The 20,061-nt window shown below is 37.5% G+C and overlaps 1 protein-coding gene across 1 annotated transcript in view; it reads right to left on the reverse strand.

Annotated features, from left to right (window-relative positions):
- WDR49 (WD repeat domain 49) overlaps window positions 1-20,061 on the reverse strand; it is a 148,278-nt gene that overhangs the window by 86,770 nt on the left and 41,447 nt on the right. Inside the window, exons 7-8 of the mRNA XM_047876467.1 lie at window positions 18,380-18,528; window positions 314-547 (exon numbers count right to left, since the gene is read on the reverse strand). Coding sequence (XP_047732423.1) covers window positions 314-547; window positions 18,380-18,528 — 383 coding nt within the window. The remainder of the gene's footprint in view (window positions 1-313; window positions 548-18,379; window positions 18,529-20,061) is intronic.

Here is a 20,061-nt window from a genome sequence, read left to right on the forward strand (position 1 = left end):
GGCACCAAGACCCAAACTAGCCAGCGACGAACAGAAGCTCAATTATATTACACGTTGTGTTTGTTTTAGTCGGACTATCCTAATTCCTTACAACTCTATCTGTGCTGCTGTGGTCACGGGCTGGACACGAAATCACCCTTCAATTCCACCTGAACACACATTATTGCAGAAAAGCACATGGCTGTTCAATCATTTCTTCCCCACGGTTTTTTTTTTTTTTTTCTATTTGTCCTCAGTTGCCTTACACTGAATTAAGGAAATGAGCCTCTGGACATGGGGACGTGTCAGAAGAGTGACAGAGGAGCATCATTACCTGCTTCAAGACTGAACTGTAAAGAACACAAGTGACTGCTTTCTTGTGACTCTTCACCCTCTTGCTGGCCTCGCTTTTCATTGCCAACAGTCCGAGCTGGTTATTAAATGAGATGAAAAGTCGTCCGTGGGCTTCATCAAAGTGGAAGAGACATCTGAAGTCCTGACTTTTGGAGAAAGAACAAGCTATCCTCTGGATGGACAGCTGGTGCTGAATATCCCAGAGTCTCAAAACCTGGTTAAAAAGTGACAAAGTCATATGAACATGTCAAGAATAATTGTAGTCTTTTAGCCCAATTTTTTTCTAGTTCACTCTCAACCCAGGGCAGATAGTTGTTTCCTCCACAGTGTTACAGTTATTTATACTGTAACATATGGCACATATGACATGAGAGAGAGAGAGCACACTCAAGTGGGGGGAGGGGCTGAGGGAGAGGGAGGGAGGAAGAGAGGAAGACAGGAAGAGAGAGAGAGAGAGAGAGAGAGAGAGAGAGAATCTTAAGCAGACTCGACACCCAGAGCAAAGCCCAATGTGGGGCTCAATCTCACAACTGTGTGGTCATGACCTGAGCCAAAATCAAGAGTTAGATACTTAACCAACTGAGCCACCCAAAAGCCCCAAATGTCTCCTCACTTGTAATCTTCCGCATGGAAGAATTGTGTTTTGTCTCAATCCCCGGAAGGATGTTGTATTTAGCAAATGCTTGTAGTAGGCAAAAATAATAGTCCCCCCAAATGCCCATGTCCTAATCCCTGGAGTGTGTGAATATGTTGTTTTGCATGACAAAAGGGATTTTCCAGGTGTAATAAATTAAGGACTTTGAGATGGAGAGATTACCCTGGATGCTATGGGTGAGTCCAGTGTAATCATAAGGGAGATCAGAGTGATGGGGTATGAGAAGGACTCCATCCAGTATTGCTGGTTTTGAAGATGGAGGAAGGGGGCCATGAGCCAAAGAAGCCGGAAAAGGCAAGGAAACTAATTCCCCCCAGAGCTTCCAAAAAGGAAGAGTCCTGCCAACACCTTCATTTTAGCCCAGTGAGACCTATGCTGGCATTCTAACCTACAGAACACAAATGCATCTGTGTTGTTTTAAGCCACTGAGTTTGTGGTTATTTGTTACAATAGCAAATGAAAAGTAATACAGAGTCTCTCTCTCTCTCTCCTATATGCAATATTATATACAACACTTTTTATATAGTTGTTACACATTATATGTACATATTAACCTCTTTTATAGCTATAGAGTATAGCATATTACCTACATAGTATATACATACATATATATTGTGTATGCGTGTGAAGTAAAAGACTCGGTATTAAGTGAACTCAAGTTCACATAAACCACAGACATCAGATTCTTATTCAAACACAGACAAACAAGGCACAAAAATGACATGCAGACAGAATGAGACAAACACGGGAGAAAACAGGAAGAGCAGCTTTGCAGGTATACACGCTGCTGTTCTCACTCATGGAACAGCATTAACGCAGGCCAGTGAGGGAGAGTCACAGTGAAGACGGTGAAAAGTCCCTCCAAAAGATGCGAGCAGGCCAGCTCTAGAGTTAGACTTTTTGAGTTCTCATCTTGGTTCTGCCTCTTATTCTACAGTGACCTCTAACAAGTTTATTTGTCTGTCTGAGGTTTTGAGGTAGTACCTAACTCATCCAATGCTCTGAAGATTGAACCAGAGCCCGTGTCAAGCATTTAGTATGATAACCAGCATGTAAAAAGTGTTCAATAAATGCTTTTATTAAGTGTATTTTATTATTTTTTTCATCGTGTAAATATTAGAACCTAAGAGCAGAAAGGGTTCTTTCAAATAAACTAGTCTTTGTGTTATCCGATGTAAGATTTCTAAATTATTGATAAAAAACGGTCTCTGTTTAAATGAGTGTTTACAGGCAACCCTGTAGTTCTTAACTTATTTTTATTTTTTTAAGTTTATTTATTTTGAGAGAGAGAGAGAGCACAAGTGGGGGAAGAACAGAGAAAGAGGGAGAGAGCGAGAATCCCAAGCAGGCTCTACACTGTCAGTGCAGAGCCCAGTGCAGGCCTTGAACTCACAAATCATGAGATCATGACCTGAGCTGAAATCAAGAGTTGGACGCTTAACTGACTGAGCCACCCAGACACCCCAGTTCTTAATCTATTTTATTTTATTTATTTATTTTTAAAGTACATTATTTTATCTTTAGAGAGAGAGAGAGAGAGAGCGCAAACAGGTGAGGGGCAGAGAGGAAAGACAGAACCCCAATCAGGCTCTGAGCCGTCTGCACAGAGCCTGATGTGGGGCTCAAACTCACGAACTGTAGATCATGACCTGAGCTGAGATTGAGAGTCAGAGGCTTGAGTGACTGAGCCACCCAGGTGTCCCTTAACCTATTTTAAATCATATAATCTTTCGGGAAAATAAAATCTGTTCAAAATGATGGTCTATCCCCTCCTCCTAAATGCATATGCCCATATATATATACAGAATCTTTCATATAAGTTGAGTGTATAGACATGCGCATCTCCCAAACATATGTATAGACTCAGAATCTTCAGGTTAAAAGTCCCTGTGGTATCTACTATGTACATTCACCCAGAGATATCCTCTTCTACCTTCTACATAAGCCTTTTTTTTATTTTATTTTATTTTATTTTATTTTATTTTATTTTTTAATATATGAAATTTATTGTCAAATTGGTTTCCATACAACACCCAGTGCTCATCCCAAAAGATGCCCTCTTCAATGCCCATCACCTACCCTTCCCTCCCTCCCACCGCCCATCAACCCTCAGTTTGCTCTCAGTTGTTAAGAGTCTCTTATCATAAGCCTCTTCTTAACACTTCTTGTCCATGGTAAATGATCCCAGTTCCTTCAACCATCTTAACATCAGAACTCACTGATCCATAGCAGCCTCTTGATTCTCTCAGTCTTTGCACTTTCTCTCCAGGGGAGGATCATCATTCAGATTTTTTTAACTTTTGAAACCATAGTTGGATATGTTGACGGTGTGAAATCCAATAGCACTGGAGGGCTTTATTAGCAGCCCATCCCCCATCCCTCTAAACCTCAAGCCCTACTCCTCAGAGACAGCCTTTTTTAAATTATCTTTTAAATTTTTATTATTTGGAGACAGCCTTCTTTAACTCTTCCTGAGTCATGGATTTCTCCATGACACCAAATAATAGCAGTGTGTGTGTGTGTGTGTGTGTGTGTGTGTGTGTGTGTGCAAATATCACATATTGATCAAATGACTCTCCTTTGAATGAAAAGGCGTTGCTTACATGCTCTTTCTCCCTTCTCATTCCTCCCAATCTAAACTTTTTTTTCTGGCCCTACTGGTTGTGATACTTTAAAATAATATACTTACACAATAATTATCACGTTATCAATTTAAGACAGCATCTCTCTACTCATCAAAATGTAAGACAAATCCTCAGAATGGATCCAGTATTTCAGGTGTGTTCTACACTGTTATAGGCGCTGTGACCGCTTTCAAGTCACTTATTTTTGCATCGTGATTAAGTCACTCCATCAGGAATTTTGCTTACCTTGAGGCTCTGTGCAAAACTCTTAAATCTTACTCCCACGAACAAATAATCAATCCAGACGTCTATCATCCTGCCTTCAAAAATCTGATGCTTTAAGCTAAGACTAGGATTTTCCTACTTTTTGTTAAAAGTTTCCAAGTATGACAATATAGTTTTGAATCCTAATTCAGTTATATTGACAATTCCTCCCTAAATTGTCCACATATCCCATGAGACATAATAGATGTTCAATAATTTTTTTTTTAATTTGTTGAACATTGTGGCTCAGCTAATAACTATTTATCCAGCTCATTGGTGGAGTTCATCAGCTAGGATAAAATCCAAGAATATAGAACCCCATAAAAACTTGCCTCACTTCTGCATCGTTATTCACCCAATTGCAAGTCTCATAAAATCCACAATGACATTTTATGAAACTTTTTCAAACATCTTATAGAAATAATTATGCTTCATGTATAGGGTAATCTCTCCATCTACCAACAATTATAACAAACTTAAAATGACCTAATCAACCCCTGCCAGATAAACAGCATTACCAATCCTTCTAACCCCAAGAATATATATTTATGAAGTAAGTTGGTTCTGTGGCAAGAATTTTTCATTAAAGAACCATTCTGGTTCTTAAACATTACTAAATTATTTCTATTTAAACTATTCTGGCAATACTCCAGAATATATGTATCCTCAAAAATATAAATACTATAATAACAGGGGCGCCTGGGTGGTGCAGTCGGTTAAGCGGCCGACTTCAGCCAGGTCACAATCTCGCGGTCCGTGAGTTTGAGCCCCGCGTCAGGCTCTGGGCTGATGGCTCAGAGCCTGGAGCCTGTTTCCGATTCTGTGTCTCCCTCTCTCTCTGCCCCTCCCCCATTCATGCTCTGTCTCTCTCTGTCCCAAAAATAAATAAACGTTGAAAAAAAAATTAAAAAAAAAAAAGATTCTGTTCTTAAAAAAAAAAAAAAAAATATATATATATATATATATATATATATATATATATATATATATAAATACTATAATAACAAAGACTTGCAAATATTTTTCAATGTGCTCTAAATATAAATAGAATTGATAAACTTATTTTGAATGTTAAAGCCACAAGATTAGATGCATCTCCATCATTCTCAAACACTCGTACTGCTTATAATCGTTATACCCTCATTGTTCAGAATCCTGTCTTGTTTAGTATAGACTCCCTTCTAAAAAATAGAAACTAACTTCATGTCAGGATAATAATCTGGGGCATAGTTGAATATAGATTAATAATAACTCAACAGTATTAATGGACTATAATTTTCACAGAATCATTTTCCACTGTGTTGTTCAAGTAATTTATATTGCCTTTAATATTTTATTGACACTTAGTTACATAAATTAAATGAAAAATTAAAAATTGATGAGTGATAACCTCTCATCTATGATAGGTTAGTTCTTGCTATTAGCAGTCAAAACTAGAAATATGTTTTTATCAAAATGTGTATATTCATTACTTGTTCTTAAAATTAATTTTATTGTTCTGATTTCTCTTCTTCCTCTGAAGATCCCTTAACTCTCTTAGTGATCCCTGATCCCTTTAAGTCCCCTCCCATCTTTAATTCCCTGATTTTTCTCTCTGTTGAGAATCAAAGCAACAATATTGATGTATTACCATCACTGCACAAAACAGTGTTCTAGTATTCTCTTAGAAATCATGTCACATACCATGTTTTCCAGCTTTTCTACGCTACCACATTCTATACAAATGGTTCTTAACCTTGACGTTAGGAACACCAATGGTACCTTAGAAATGACCTATTTGGGCCCTTCTGCCAGGTCTATTAAATCAGAATCTCTGAGGATGGGGCTCAGGCATTCGTGTTTTGTTTTCTTGTTTTTGTTTGTTCGTTTTTAATTTCCCAAGCATTTCTTTTGCATTCTACCTTGACTGCTTCTCTACATGGTTTTCAGGTCAGTGCTAATATCCTTGAACAAGAAATCTTTCTCTCAGCTTAGTCAGTAATATTATGTGGCTTGGCTTTAAACCAGATAACTATATTCCCCTTCTTTCCTCATCAGTCTTTATGCTTTTAATCACAAAAATATCTCACGTTAATTCAGTTTTATTAATCACATTCTTTGACAAAATGTAACTTAAATATCTAGTTAGTATTTGAGAAGCCCGGGTTCTTCTCTGTTACGTTGAAATTGACTTCAGGGATAGAATTAGGCCACAGTGCAGAAAGACATATATTTAATCCCAATTTTCATTCCAGATTTCCTAGAGAGGTTTTCGTCATTCTCAGTAGGAAAAATAGATAGACTGACAAACATCTAAGCTTAAAACTTACAATTGAACAATCGATGCTTTTTTATTTTATATTTTCCACAAATTTTCATTTAAACTGCACATCCGGCTTTCATCATGATAGCTGAGAGCTTGTGATGTCCGTCCACACTCAGCCTTCCTAAGTCTAGTCCTTGAAATGGCATGTTTGGGAGCTTTCTATTTCATCTCCATTTTTATATTAAAAGGAATGAGTACCCGAGCTTATGATTTAATAGCATGACAACATTTAGCTTTTTACGTAACAATGCGGACATGTTTTTCTGCCTAAACTTCCCCTTGTTTCAACTGTTGGCCATTTAATAATGCAGGATTATCAAAGCAAATATTTTGTTATTTGTATACATTAGAACAAGAAGTCACTGGGCTGAGACCAGACACCTAGACCCTCATTTTATTTTTTTTTTTTTAATTTTTTTTTCAACGTTTATTTATTTTTTTGGGGACAGAGAGAGACAGAGCATGAACAGGGGAGGGGCAGAGAGAGAGGGAGACACAGAATCGGAAACAGGCTCCAGGCTCTGAGCCATCAGCCCAGAGCCCCACGCGGGGCTCGAACTCACGGACCGCGAGATCGTGACCTGGCTGAAGTTGGCCGCTTAACCGACTGCGCCACCCAGGCGCCCCTAGACCCTCATTTTAATACTACTCCGAGTTGGCAGTTCAGGTATGCAATGTTACCTTTTCATTTCCTCACCTTTCTCCTAAAGGGACCCCTGCCAGCTCTGAAATTCTCTCAATTGTGTCTAGAATGTACCGAGGTTGCTCAACCTATTATCTGTGCATTCCAAAACAACAACAATTCAAACAGATTTAAGAAGGTGCACTCTGAAGACTGGACCAAAGAAATGTAGGACCTCACCATGTTGTCAGTCTAATTTTGCTGAAGAATTTTTTTCCCTGCTTCCTGCAAGAGACAGCATCATTTCACATAAACATAGTAAAACTGTATTAAACAGATATGAAAATAAATAAATAAAACTGTTATTTCGTCCTCTATTAGATTTGTAAATGGGTAACTTCATGGATGGGTGGATGCATGAATAGATGTACGGATAGATAAAGAATCTGTTTTTAGTGCACTTTCGAAAACCAAATCAGCATTATTTATATACTGGCAACATCTCCAAGTTTTTCTTTTAATTTTGTTTTAACATTTATTCATTTTTGAGAGACAGAGAGAGAAAAAGCGTGAGTGTGGGAGGGGCAGAGAGAGGGAGACAACAGAATCAAAAGCAGGCTCCGGGCTGAGCTGTCAGCACAGAGCCCAACACAGAGCTTCAACTCAGGAACTGTGAGATCATGACCTGAGCTGAAGTCGGACGCTTAACCGACTGAGCCACCCAGGCGCCCCTCCAAGTTTAATTCAAAGTAGGAGACAAAAGAGGTTTATAGTTTCCCAATAATGATATAAAAGTGAGGGAAAGAAAAGTAGAAAACAGACTCAGGTGGCTATCAAAGTGAGACCTGTTTGGCTTCATCAAACATTTGCTACTAACTCCTGCAGTCCTGTAGGGGATAGATATAAAATGAAACAAGAAAAAGGGAAAGAGAGTATGTATCACGAGGGGATTTTGAGGACAGCAGTACAGCCGCTCAGCTCTCCAGGGTAATCCACAAAAATGGATAACCTACTTGCAGACGATAGCATAACAGGACCTGATGGAATTGGGTCTCCTGAATAGTCCTTTATGTTTTAACAAGCTTATTTATTTAGAATTTAAGCCTCTGGATAATCCACGAAAGCATCACCAGTGAACCCTGAAAGGCTATTTTGTTTGACATGATATATGCAAGCAAAAGTATTCTACTGAATACCTCAGATAATGTTTTATCATAAAGTCATAGAACAGAGTTTCCTTTAAGGAATATTTTTACCAGTTCCCCCCCCCCCCCCCCGCCCACCCCTGCCCCAGGACTGAAGTCAAACCCAAAATATTGGCTGGAAATTAAAATCTTCTCTTGAGCTAATCATCTTTTTTTTCAATTTTTTTTTCAACATTTATTTATTTTTTGGGACAGAGAGAGACAGAGCATGAACGGGGGAGGGGCAGAGAGAGAGGGAGCCACAGAATCGGAAACAGGCTCCAGGCTCTGAGCCATCAGCCCAGAGCCCGACGCGGGGCTCGAACTCACGGACCGCGAGATTGTGACCTGGCTGAAGTCGGATGCTTAACCGACTGCGCCACCCAGGTGCCCCAAGCTAATCATCTTTAAATTGTTACCATAACCATTATCTTCTCTGGTTTTTTTTGTTTTTGTTTTTTTGTCTTCATTCTTTTCAATGAAAATGAGAGAAGATCTACAGCTCTAAGACTTAAATTTCTGTTAGGTGTTGGTTTGTATATTCTATTGCTGAACTAGAAAAAGTCAAAACCTTTCTAACTAACACTGTGAATTATTCTGCAAAAATCTCATTGATGTCCTAGTTCAGCCTTAATAAATTTAAATTTAACAAACTCAAGTTTAATACAGTTAACTAATACCAACATTTTATTTCAGGTGATTCCCTTTTTCAGAACAAAAGTTTACTTGGGATATTGAAAAAAATCTCAATTAAACTGATTTTTTTGCCCTTATCATTACTCACATAACAGAATTTTTCTTAGTCTTCAAAAAATTTTTTTTCTAATTTTGCTTTTCAAAGATCACCATTCCTATCTTATTTTACAAAGTAAATTTAAACACTTCAAATTTCTTTCTTCCTCTCTCTCTCTCTTTCTTTCTTCTCTCTTGAGATCTATACTAATCACAGCTTTGAAGGAAACAAATGAAAACCAGCTGGAACAAGAGAACTCTGGTTCAAGTGTCATTACAGTCTAGGTTTTTGTAGGGGGCCTTTCTGCTTCAAAGGAACACAGTTCTGAACAGAACATCATTTCTGCTGCCTTGCTGAGTTTTCAAGGAGTGGGAACAATCTCCACAGATCCAAAAGAAAAAAGAGGAAAAAAGTAACAAACTTAACACGGAAAAGCTCCTACAACCAGGAGCTTAAGCCCTGGACCATCTGCTAGGTGCAGGCACCGAGGCAAGACTGTTCAATTAAACTGGACAAGAGAAAGGGAGCACGTGGTAGCCGCAGGCAGCATCCTTGCTCGTTTCCACCTTCAGAAACATATAGAAATTTCTGGAGGAAAGCATCTCCAGTTTAGTTCCTCAGAATGCCTAGAGTTTAGCAACAGTGACAAATGAGGTGACAATAAAAGATAACAAAACATAAAAAGGAAACAAGTCACCAAGAGAAAGAATCACCAGAATAGCCAATATCAGATTTAGATCTTTCAAGGTCCAGATACTGGAATTATTACATAAGGACAGATAATAATTACGTTGAAATGAAAGAGCTGGAAGTCAAAATCCCCAAAATGAGCAAGCACCAAGAGAGTATCCCAAATTACCAGACAGTTAACAAAAATGTTTTAGAAGAAAAAAACTACATTAAAATAAAAAACTCAATGAATGGGTTATATAGACAGGGGCCACACCTCCTAAAGGTGGTCACACTTGCTAAAATACGTACAAAAAACCTGAACAAGGAATGGGAAAGAGATTTGTGGCATGAAATTTTTCTGAAAGACAGCTAAAAGAATGAATAAATGGTGAAATAGAGGCTGTGGTTTCTCAGTACTTTACAGATGTCAAATATCATCATATTCAATCAAATTTCAACCCAAATACTAGTGTATTTTTTTTTCATGAAACATGAATATTGATCCTAAAATGTACTTGGAGGGATAAAATGCAGAAGACAGTTAAAACTGAAAAAGGGAAAGAAGAGGTAGAAAACGACCTACCAGGTATCAATAGTTATGCTGGATAGATAGTGTATTATGTAGGAAAAGACAAGTAGACTGATAGAAAGAATAAAGCATCCAGAAACAAATTCATATACATACAGTAATTCAAATGATGATAACAATAGCATTTCAAACCAGTGAGAGACAAATTATTCAAAAAATAATTCGGATATCCATTTGTAGGAAAAAAAACTTTAGACAAACTGCAAAGGTAAATGCAAAATATATTCAACAACAGAAAAACTATTGGTAGAAAATAAAGAAGATATTTCATATTTTATAAATAGGAAGTGTGGAAGACATTCCTAAGCTAGATACAAAATCTAGAGCCATAAAGAAAATCATTTCTTATATGCTTGAAGCAAGTGAAATATTGCATTATCTATAATAAAGGAAAATCAAAATATTTTTCAAACTACTACAAATCAATAAGAAAAAGACAAGAGCTAATAAGATGAAGGGCATGATCAGGTAATACACCCCCCAAAAATAAATAGGTAAAAAGAAATGTGAAAAAGAAACTCATCATAGGTTTTTGTCCATCAGATTTACACACAAAAAAGTGAACACATCAATAGCATCCATTATTGACACGATTGGAGAAACAGGCATATTTACACACGTCTGATGAGTATATCGACAAGTACAATGTTTCTAGATCTAAATCAGGATTATGTTTTTAAAAATTTAATGTTTATTGTTGAGAGAGAGAGAGAGAGAGAGAGAGAGAGAAATAGAACAAATGGGGGAGGGGCAGAGAGAGAGGGAGACATAGAATCGGAAGCAGGCTCCAGGCTCTCAGCCATCAGCACAGAGCCCAATGCGGGGCTCAAATTCTGACTGGTGAGATCATGATGTGAGCCGAAGTCAGATGCTTAATCAACAGTCACCCAGGCACCCCGAAATCAGCAATATTTAAAAAAATATTTAAGGAATGCATCTCTGTTGACCCAAGAGCATTCATTCTAGGGACTTACATTAGTAACTTATCACAAAGAAATTAACATACAGTGTTTTAAAGTGTGTGTGTGTGTGTGTGTGTAAGACGGTTTATAAAGGTTGGGGCACCTGGGTGGTTCAGTCGGTTAAGCTTATCACTTTGGTTCAGGTCATGATCTCAGGGCTCAGGTCGTGATCTCCCGGTTTTTGAGTTTGAGCCCCCCATCAGGCTGTCAGCACAGAGCCCAGTTTGGATCCTCTGTCCCCTTCTCTCTCTGCCCCACCCTCACTCATGCTCGCACATGCTCTCTCTCTCTCTCTCTCTCTTTCTCTCTCAAAAATAAACAGAAAAAATTTTTTAAAAGATTGTTTATAACAGTAAAAACTTAGAAATATCTTTTACAATCAACAGGTGCTTGATAATAAAGTTATGACTATCTATTACTATGGATTACTATGCAGCAAGTAAAAATTCAGGTCTCTGTGTAGTCACACAGAAAGATCTCCAGGAGCTATTATTTAAGGAAAACCAAGCTGCAGAAAAAATATGTCTTGTATGATACCATTTACATAAAAATTAATAATAAATACTACCTTGTATTTATACACAGGATATACACAGGATAGTATATATAGTATATATATAGTATATATAGTATATATATATCGTATATAGTATATATATAGTATATACTATAGTGTATATATATATAGTATATACATGTATATACTATATATATACATGTATATACTATATATACTATATATAGTATATACATGTATATATAGTATATATATATAGTATATACTATAGTATATATGTATATATACTATATATACAGTATATACTATATATAGTATATACTGTATATATAGTATATATAATACTGTATATATAGTATACAGTATTATATATACTATATATATAGTATAAACATATACATATATATGTATATACTATATATATAGTATATACATACACATACATACTATATATATAGTATATATAATACTATAATACAATACAATATAACATAACATAATAAAATATATTCTATTATTATATATACATAATATATAATACAGTCAACCCTTGAACAACATGGGCTTGAACTCTGCAGGCCCACTTATATGTGATTTTTTTTTTTATATAAATTCAGTACAGTACTGCAAATGTATTTACTCTTCCTTATGTTTCCTTAGCATTGCCTTTTCTCCACCTTACTCTGTGGTAAGAATACAGTCTATAATACATAAAATATACAAAATATGTGTTAATCAACTATTATGATTAACTTACTTATCAGTAAGACTTCTAGTCAACAGTAGTAGGCTACTGGTAGTTAAGTATTTGAGGAGTGAAAAGTTACATATGAAATTTTGGCTATATGTGGGGTAAGTGCCTCTAACTCCCACACTATTTAAGGGCCAACTGTATAACAAAAATTATGAGGCGATATACATCAAGGGTTAATAATGGCTGTTTCTTGGGAGAGAAATGGATTTGAAGGGGAAATAAACAAAAGGAATATCCATTTTTTGCACTACATTTTTCCTCATTTATAATATTTATGGAAGGGCATTAACCTATTTACCTGTGTAGTTTTAAAAAAAATTTTTTTAATGTTTATTTATTTTTGAGACAGAGAGAGACAGAGCATGAACAGGGGAGGGGCAGAGAGAGAGGGAGACACAGAATCTGAAGCAGGCTCCAGGCTCTGAGCTGTCAGCACAGAGCCCGACGTGGGGCTCGACCTTACGGACCGTGAGATCATGACCTGAGCCAAAGTCGGATGCTTAACCGACTGAGCCACCCAGGCGCCCCTTTACCTGTGTAGTTTAAACAAAATGAAAATGGCTTTGTTTCTGGATGAACAGAGGGAAGTTGAGGAGGAAGAGTACACAGAAGGAAAAGGAAGACAAGCAGGTAAGATATAATCATAACACAAAGTCTCACTTTGTATTTTTCTTATCAACTTTGGGTCTACAATGTAGAAATCAGCATCTGAAAAAAATCAGAACCTTAAACAAACATTCCTAAAATTTTCATGGAATCACAAAAGACCCTGAATAATTACAGCAGTCTTGAAAAAGAAAAAGAAAGCTGGAGGCATCACAATTCCAAACGTCAAGCTATGTTATGAAGTTGCAATCATGAAAACGGTATGGTACTGGCACAAAAACAGACACATAGATCAATGGAACAGAAAACCCAGAAGTGGACCCAACTTCTGGCCAACTATATGGCCAACTAATCTTTGACAAAGCAGAAAAGAATATCCATTAACAAAGACACTCTCTTCAACAAATGGTGTTGGAAAAACTGGACAGCAACATGCAGAAGAATGAAATTTTCTTATACCATACACAAAAATAAATTCAAAATGGATGAAAGACCAATATGTGACACAGGAAACCATCAATAGCCTAGAGAACACAGGCAGCAACCTCTTTGATGTTGGCCTGACCAACTTCTTACCAGACACATCTCTGGAGGCAAGGGAAACAAAAGCACAACTGAGCTACTGGGACTTCATCCAGATAAGGAACAAAGGAAATAGTAAAGGAAACAATCAACAAAACTAAAAGGCAGCCTGTGGAATGGGAGAAGATATTTGCAAATTACATCTCTGATAAAGGGTTGGAATCAAAGATCTGTAAAGAACTTATCAAACTCAACACCCCTCCAAAAAAATCCAGTGAAGAAATGGGCAGAAGACATGAGTAGGCATTTTTTCCAAAGAAGACATACAGATAGCTAACAAACACATGAAAAGATACTCAACATCACTCACCATCAGGGAATGACAATTCAAAACTACAATAAGCTACCACCTCACACCTGTCAGAAAGGCTAAAGTTTACAACACAAGAAACAGCCAGTGTTGATGAGGATGTGGAGAAAGGGGAACCGTCTTATACTATTGGGAATGCAATGCAAACTGGTGCAGCCACTGTGAAAAACAGTATGAGTTTCCTCAAAAAGTTAAAAATAGAACTATAGTATGAACCAGCAATTGCATTAGTATACTAGGTATTTACCCAAAGTATACAAAAATACTGATTTGAAGGGGCACATGCACCCTAATGTTTACAGCAGCATTATCAGGAATAGCCAAATTATGGAAAGAGCCAATGTGCCCATCAACTAATGAATGGATAAAGAAGATGTGGTATATAGATACAATGGACTATTACTTGACCATCAAAAAGAATGAAATCTTGCCATTTACAGTGATGTGGATGGAGCTAGAGGGTATTATGATAAGCAAAGTAAGTCAGTCAGAGAAAGACAAATACCATATGATTTCACTCATATGTTGAATTTAGAAAAACAAAACAGATGAACATAGGGGAAGTGGGGGGGGGGGGGGAAGAGAAGAAAGCAAGCCATAAGAGAGTCTTAGCTATTGAGAACAAACTGAGGGTTGATAGAGGGGAGGTGGGTGGAGGATGGGCTAAATGGGTGATGGGTATTAAGGAGGGTACTTGTTCTGTTATGCACTGGCTGTTTTAAGTAATGAATCACTAAATTCTACTCCTGAAGCCAATATTACACTATATGTAACTAGAATTTAAATAAAAATTTGAAGAAAAAAAAAAGAAGAAAAATCACAACCTTAAATGAAGGATTAAGTTCCCAAGTGATATGATTCTGATGGGCAAATCAGGTCAAGAGCCTAGAAGAGTTAGGAGCAATAGAAGAGGCTAATCAGGCTCACGGGTTGCAATGTTGGCCTCCAGCAGAGAGATCTCTGCTAGGCTTTGAAAATCCTTTTACTCCCCATGGTAATTCCTCCTCCAAATCCCCAAGTTACTGACCCCCAGCAGGGTGCTGTCATTAGTGAGGTTTAGGAGTCTAAAGCCAAATGCAAATGGACTATTATTTAGTATGGTACCAAATTTACCAAATTCTATAGGGATAAATTTATTTAATCATCACTGGAAAATGGTACTACAGCAGTCTTCCAAAAAAAAAAAAAAAAAAAAAAACCACCGCCTGAAGTCTCAGATCATTTTTGGAAGAAATTATTTAGATCTAAATTGCTTTGGTCTGAAAGTCTCTAACTCATTGACAAAAATACGATTCATTCAAAGGCTCTTTGAAAAAAAAAGATGTTGTCTTTCATTTGCCCTGTTCCTTTACCCTAGTCCCATAAAACATCCAAAAGAATTGTATAGCAATAAAGCAAAGGCTTAACCGGGTAGTAGAAAGCCCTGTTGTTTGTTATAAAGACGTAAAGACTAAGATTATTATGCCTTTATCAAAGTGAAATAGATTTAGACTAATGTAAAAGACAGCATGACAAGCTTTATTACAACGTAATGGTTTAGAAGTCAAAGCAAAAATAGAATGATAAAACAGCTTTGGGAGAGGTTAGGTAGTCTTAACATTGATGATACCTATACACAATCAATTGTGACTCTGACAACTTTTTTTTTTCACTCGCTTTTAAAGTTATAAAACCCTTTGTGCATTAAAACCAGAGTGGATAACTGATGTCAGCCTTCTCTGGCTCTCAAATGATCTCAAGGAGAAACCAAAAACAAGAAGCAGAAAACCAGTTAAGCGGAAGCATGCAGGCAGTATTTTTGAACAATCATATATGATAGAAACACAATGTATTAAGATGACCTAAGGGGTCTTTCACACATCTGTGTGGAAATCAGTAAACCTTAATTTTTACAACCAAAGTCTGCCTTGTGACACGCAATTATACCTTGGAGAACTGCTTGTGAGCATGTATACCCCTCCCCTCGTTTTGTATACAATCCCCTATAAATTGACAAACTTTGGGGGTGCCTGGGTGTCTGAGTCGGTTAACCCTCGGACTTTGGCTCAGGTCATGACCTCGCGGTCTGGGGGTTCGAGCCCTGCATCGGGCTCTGTGCTGACCGCTCAGAGCCTGAAGCCTGTTTCAGATTCTGTGTCTCCTTCTCTCTCTGACCCTCCCCCACTCATGCTCTGTCTCTCTGTGTCTCAAAAATAAATAAACGTTGGGGCGCCTGGGTGGCTCAGTCGGTTAAGCATCCGACTTCAGCTCAGGTCACCATCTCGCGGTCCGTGAGTTCGAGCCCCGCATCGGGCTCTGGGCTGATGGCTCAGAGCCTGGAGCCTGCTTCAGATTCTGTGTCTCCCTCTCTCTCTGCCCCTCCCCCGTTCATGCTCTGTCTCTCTCTGTCTCTAAAATAAATAAACGTTTAAAAAAAATTTTTTTTAAATAAATAAACGTTAAGAAAAAATGAAAAAATAAATAAATAAATAAATAATAGACAAACTTTGGAGCAGTTCTTCAGAACAACCTGAAATCCTGTCTCCCAGGGTAGAATCTTCAATAAGACAAATAAAGTGTTTACTAACCCACTCTAAGATGGGCTTTTTTTTTCTTTCACTCAACACTTTCATGGAATTCTGTAATGATAAAATACTTGTTATTTGTTTCGTATTTATGTTTGATAAAGACTCATTCATTTAAGATGTATGGACGAGTTACTATGTGTTTGGCACAATTCAAAAAAGATATAATAGTCCTTAACCTCATCGATCCCATCGGCTAATTGATAGTTACACTATTTTATATGTCCCATTTAACATGTGTTTAAGTACATTAATATGTGCTATGCCCTGGGAAACAGAAAAAAACGAACTCAACAAATAACCTTTGTTCTTAAGGACTCAAAATCTAGGAAAAGATACATGTATAACCTTTGAGTACACAAAGCACATTACGTTCAATTCAGTAGTGGAAGTTATATCCAAGTGCTCAAAGATCTCAAAAAATAATTAAATGTGATGAGGACATCAATAACGTTTTCAGTCTGAGTTTTTTGGTACTCTAGATTCATAGTAACATGTCTTCCCTTCAAGGTGTCAACAAATAACCACAGAACAAACACTACAAGGTCCCAGACACTAGGGATACCAAGGATACAAGCCAAAAAGACACCACCGCCTGCTTAAGGAAGCAAACTAACAGTTAATTTTGAAACAACAGGATACATGTTCCAATAAGAGACACACAGGTGCAACTGGAGTGTGGAGAAGCAAACACCGAAGTCTGTGCGAGAAAGACTCCAGAAAGTCTGAGACTGAGGGTGAAAAGACGTTTGTCAATTGATCATCAAGGAGAGGGAACTAAAGGCAGAAGGAAGAGCACACTGCAGAGCCCTGAGGCAGCAGGGTGGGAACAGCCAACTGGGATATGGCTGAAGCCTTAAATGAATGAAAGAGAAAAGCAGGAAATAAAGTGGGGCTGACAGACTGGGAGAGGGCTTTGTATGAAAGCTTAAGAATTCTGGAGTTGATATTTAGACGGAGGATTAGATGAAGTGCTAAAAAAGCTTTTTTTTACAAACCGCTTCATTAGCAGGATAAAGGGCAGACTGGAGTCAGATCATGGGGATGTAGGGAGAAATGTTAGGAAATCTTTGTTATATTTTGGGTAAAAGAAAATGAGATTTTGAACTAAGAGCAGTGGCAGCAGAGAGGGAGAGGTGAGGCTGATAAACATATTTGGATGGTAGAATCAACCAGAATTGGGAGAAGATTGACACAATAGGTATTATAGCAAAATATACAAGTTTGGCAGGACTTGTGAGTGGGATGAGGCTTAAGGAGTTGAAGATGAGTTTCTGTTTAGATTTTACATATACACGTATCACTTTAGAATAAAATAAAAAGTCAGATTCACTGAAAGTCTCAGGTGGGGCCTGTTCCCATAAGCCTATAGCCCTGAGCCCCTTCTTCTCTTCACAACCAAGTGTCTTGAAATCTATCACATGTTAACTGGATCTATAAATTAGGTATTATGTAAAATGAAAGTTTGACAGAGAAACAAATGACAAGATTATTAGAGATTAAGAAATTTTCCTAAGGGGAGTATGGGTAGTAAATAATGTGGTCAGGATTCAACCTGGATGCCTGGTTCTGGTACCATGTTTTTGTCTGACATTTAAAAAATATCCCATCAACATCACCAAATGGAAATGGACTGATTTACACAATCGAAATGTACTTAATGAACTTGATAGTCTTCAGGTTAACTTAAATTTCTAATTTACCGAGTTTCAATATAAAAAAAAAAACTAATTAGCTGTGCCTATTCCACATCTTACAATTACCAAGCAACATTTCCCCATCGCTATTTTTTTTTTCTATTGCATTAGTGAGAACTTTGGAAACTCTCCAGATGTGAGCTTCTGAGAGTGCAGCTATAAAGATTAAATCCACGAGTATATCATTTAGAAAAGTTTTTTAAGGAAATACTTTGTCTAGTTGCCCAGGACTATGCTTAAGTTACCATAAATATCTTTTCCTAATTTAGATTTCCAAAGACATAGTAGTTAGCCAGTATATTTTAAAAATCTACACCATCCCCCAGAGGAATTCAGGACCAAGGATAGATTTAGGGAGGAACCCAGGAGGCAGAAGTAAATACTTTCAATGTACGATATCACTCACTTTATCTTTGGAGAAGCTGAAAAGTTGTTTTCTTGCAGCAAAGAATTGGACAGCTATTACACTGGCTGAGTGACCCCAGAGGACACCAACCGGTTTAGAGACAACATAGGGGTTCCAAAGGCAAACTTTATTGTTGATGCCAGCAGTTGCTAACCAGAATTAGAAAGAAAAAAAAAAGTGCTTTTAGTACATGAATAACCCATAACATTTTCTTTTTGAAATGAGTGCATGTCGCACATCTGTAGGTTCTTAAATGCTTTCTGAGCACTAATGCACCCTGCCTGGAAGAAAGGAAGATCATGGCAAACTAACGGGCCTGAGTTCTATTACCGGAAATGGTGGAAATGGAAGGAGACGTGGGGAACGAGTATTCATGGGGCCACAGGACAAGAGAGTCCCATTTAGGAGGCAGCCAATGGCCCAGCCAGGAGGCCACAAAATCCTGCTTCTCAGTCCTCATGCTTTCCTGCTACTGCTAGCACAGCCTAGGAATATACACCAAGTTACAGTCAGTTATCCCAGGAGTAAGAAAGAACTAAACCAATATTTAAAGTTTCCAAATTAATGAAAAAGATACAGAAACAAATTATTTCCACTGCCATATAAACAATTGAATATTTACAAGCACACAAACAGCAGAATTATATTTTTGACCTGCTCTATTGAGAGAACACGATATTTTTGAACATGAATTGTTTTATTCAGGGAGGACATCAAGAGCATGCGGAACAGTGATGTTTCTGGTCTGTGGAAACTCAGTAGAGCACTCTTTGTTTTTCTCTTCTTTGGGGCCGACTGTAGAGCTGAACTTATTCACTGTTCTCTTTCCAGCACTATGCCAGGTACAAAGCAGTGACAGTGTGTAGGGTTGAAATAGTCAATCGATGGATCAATGAAATAGTTGATATTTGCATCCTTCCAAACTCAACTCGCTAACCCAACCTTATCAGATAGATCTACAATTCTCTTTGAAAGGTGAATATTGGCATATTCCTGAGTTTCTATTCAAGGTATCTTTTTTTTTTTTTTTTATTCAAGGTATCTTTTACTGTGATTGTCAGCCATGATTATTAGGGATTTTAGAGACTCAGCCTCCTAGCTGATACCAATACTCTTCATGTGAGTGATAATTGTTAAATGAGGGTTATTAATATGACCCATTCCAAAGGCCATGTATGGCCATTCTCTACAACTAACCTATTAGGTTTTAGTGCCTCACTTTTTCATAGTGTTTGAACTAATGTATATACCATATGAAATTATCAGCTTTCAAAACATCACATATTTTAAATAGTGCCCGAAACTTTATAGCTTATTTCCTCAGCTAAAATATACTCTTTCATATCAAAAAAAGAACTCTCATTTTAAACTAAAACTAGGGTAATCTGAAAATGTTCAAAAAGCAGTGGGGGTTGCATTCTGAACAGTGAAAACATTCTATATTTCATAGTTCTGGTGTAGGTGTGTTGTGGCTATAGAAGCAGCAGCAGCAGCCATAGTAGTAGTAGTAGTAGTCGTAGTCATAGTAGTGGTAGTAGTAGTAATTGCAGTAGTGGCAGTAGTAGTGGTGGTGGTGGTAGTGGTAGTAGTTGTAGTAGTAGTAGTGGTGGCGGTGGTGGCTGTAGTAGTGGTAGTGGTAGTAGTAGCAGTGGTGGTGGTTGTAGTACTAGTAGTGTGGTGGT

Source organism: Prionailurus viverrinus, chromosome C2 (assembly GCF_022837055.1).
Source record: "Prionailurus viverrinus isolate Anna chromosome C2, UM_Priviv_1.0, whole genome shotgun sequence".
Taxonomy (NCBI): Eukaryota; Metazoa; Chordata; class Mammalia; order Carnivora; family Felidae; genus Prionailurus; species Prionailurus viverrinus.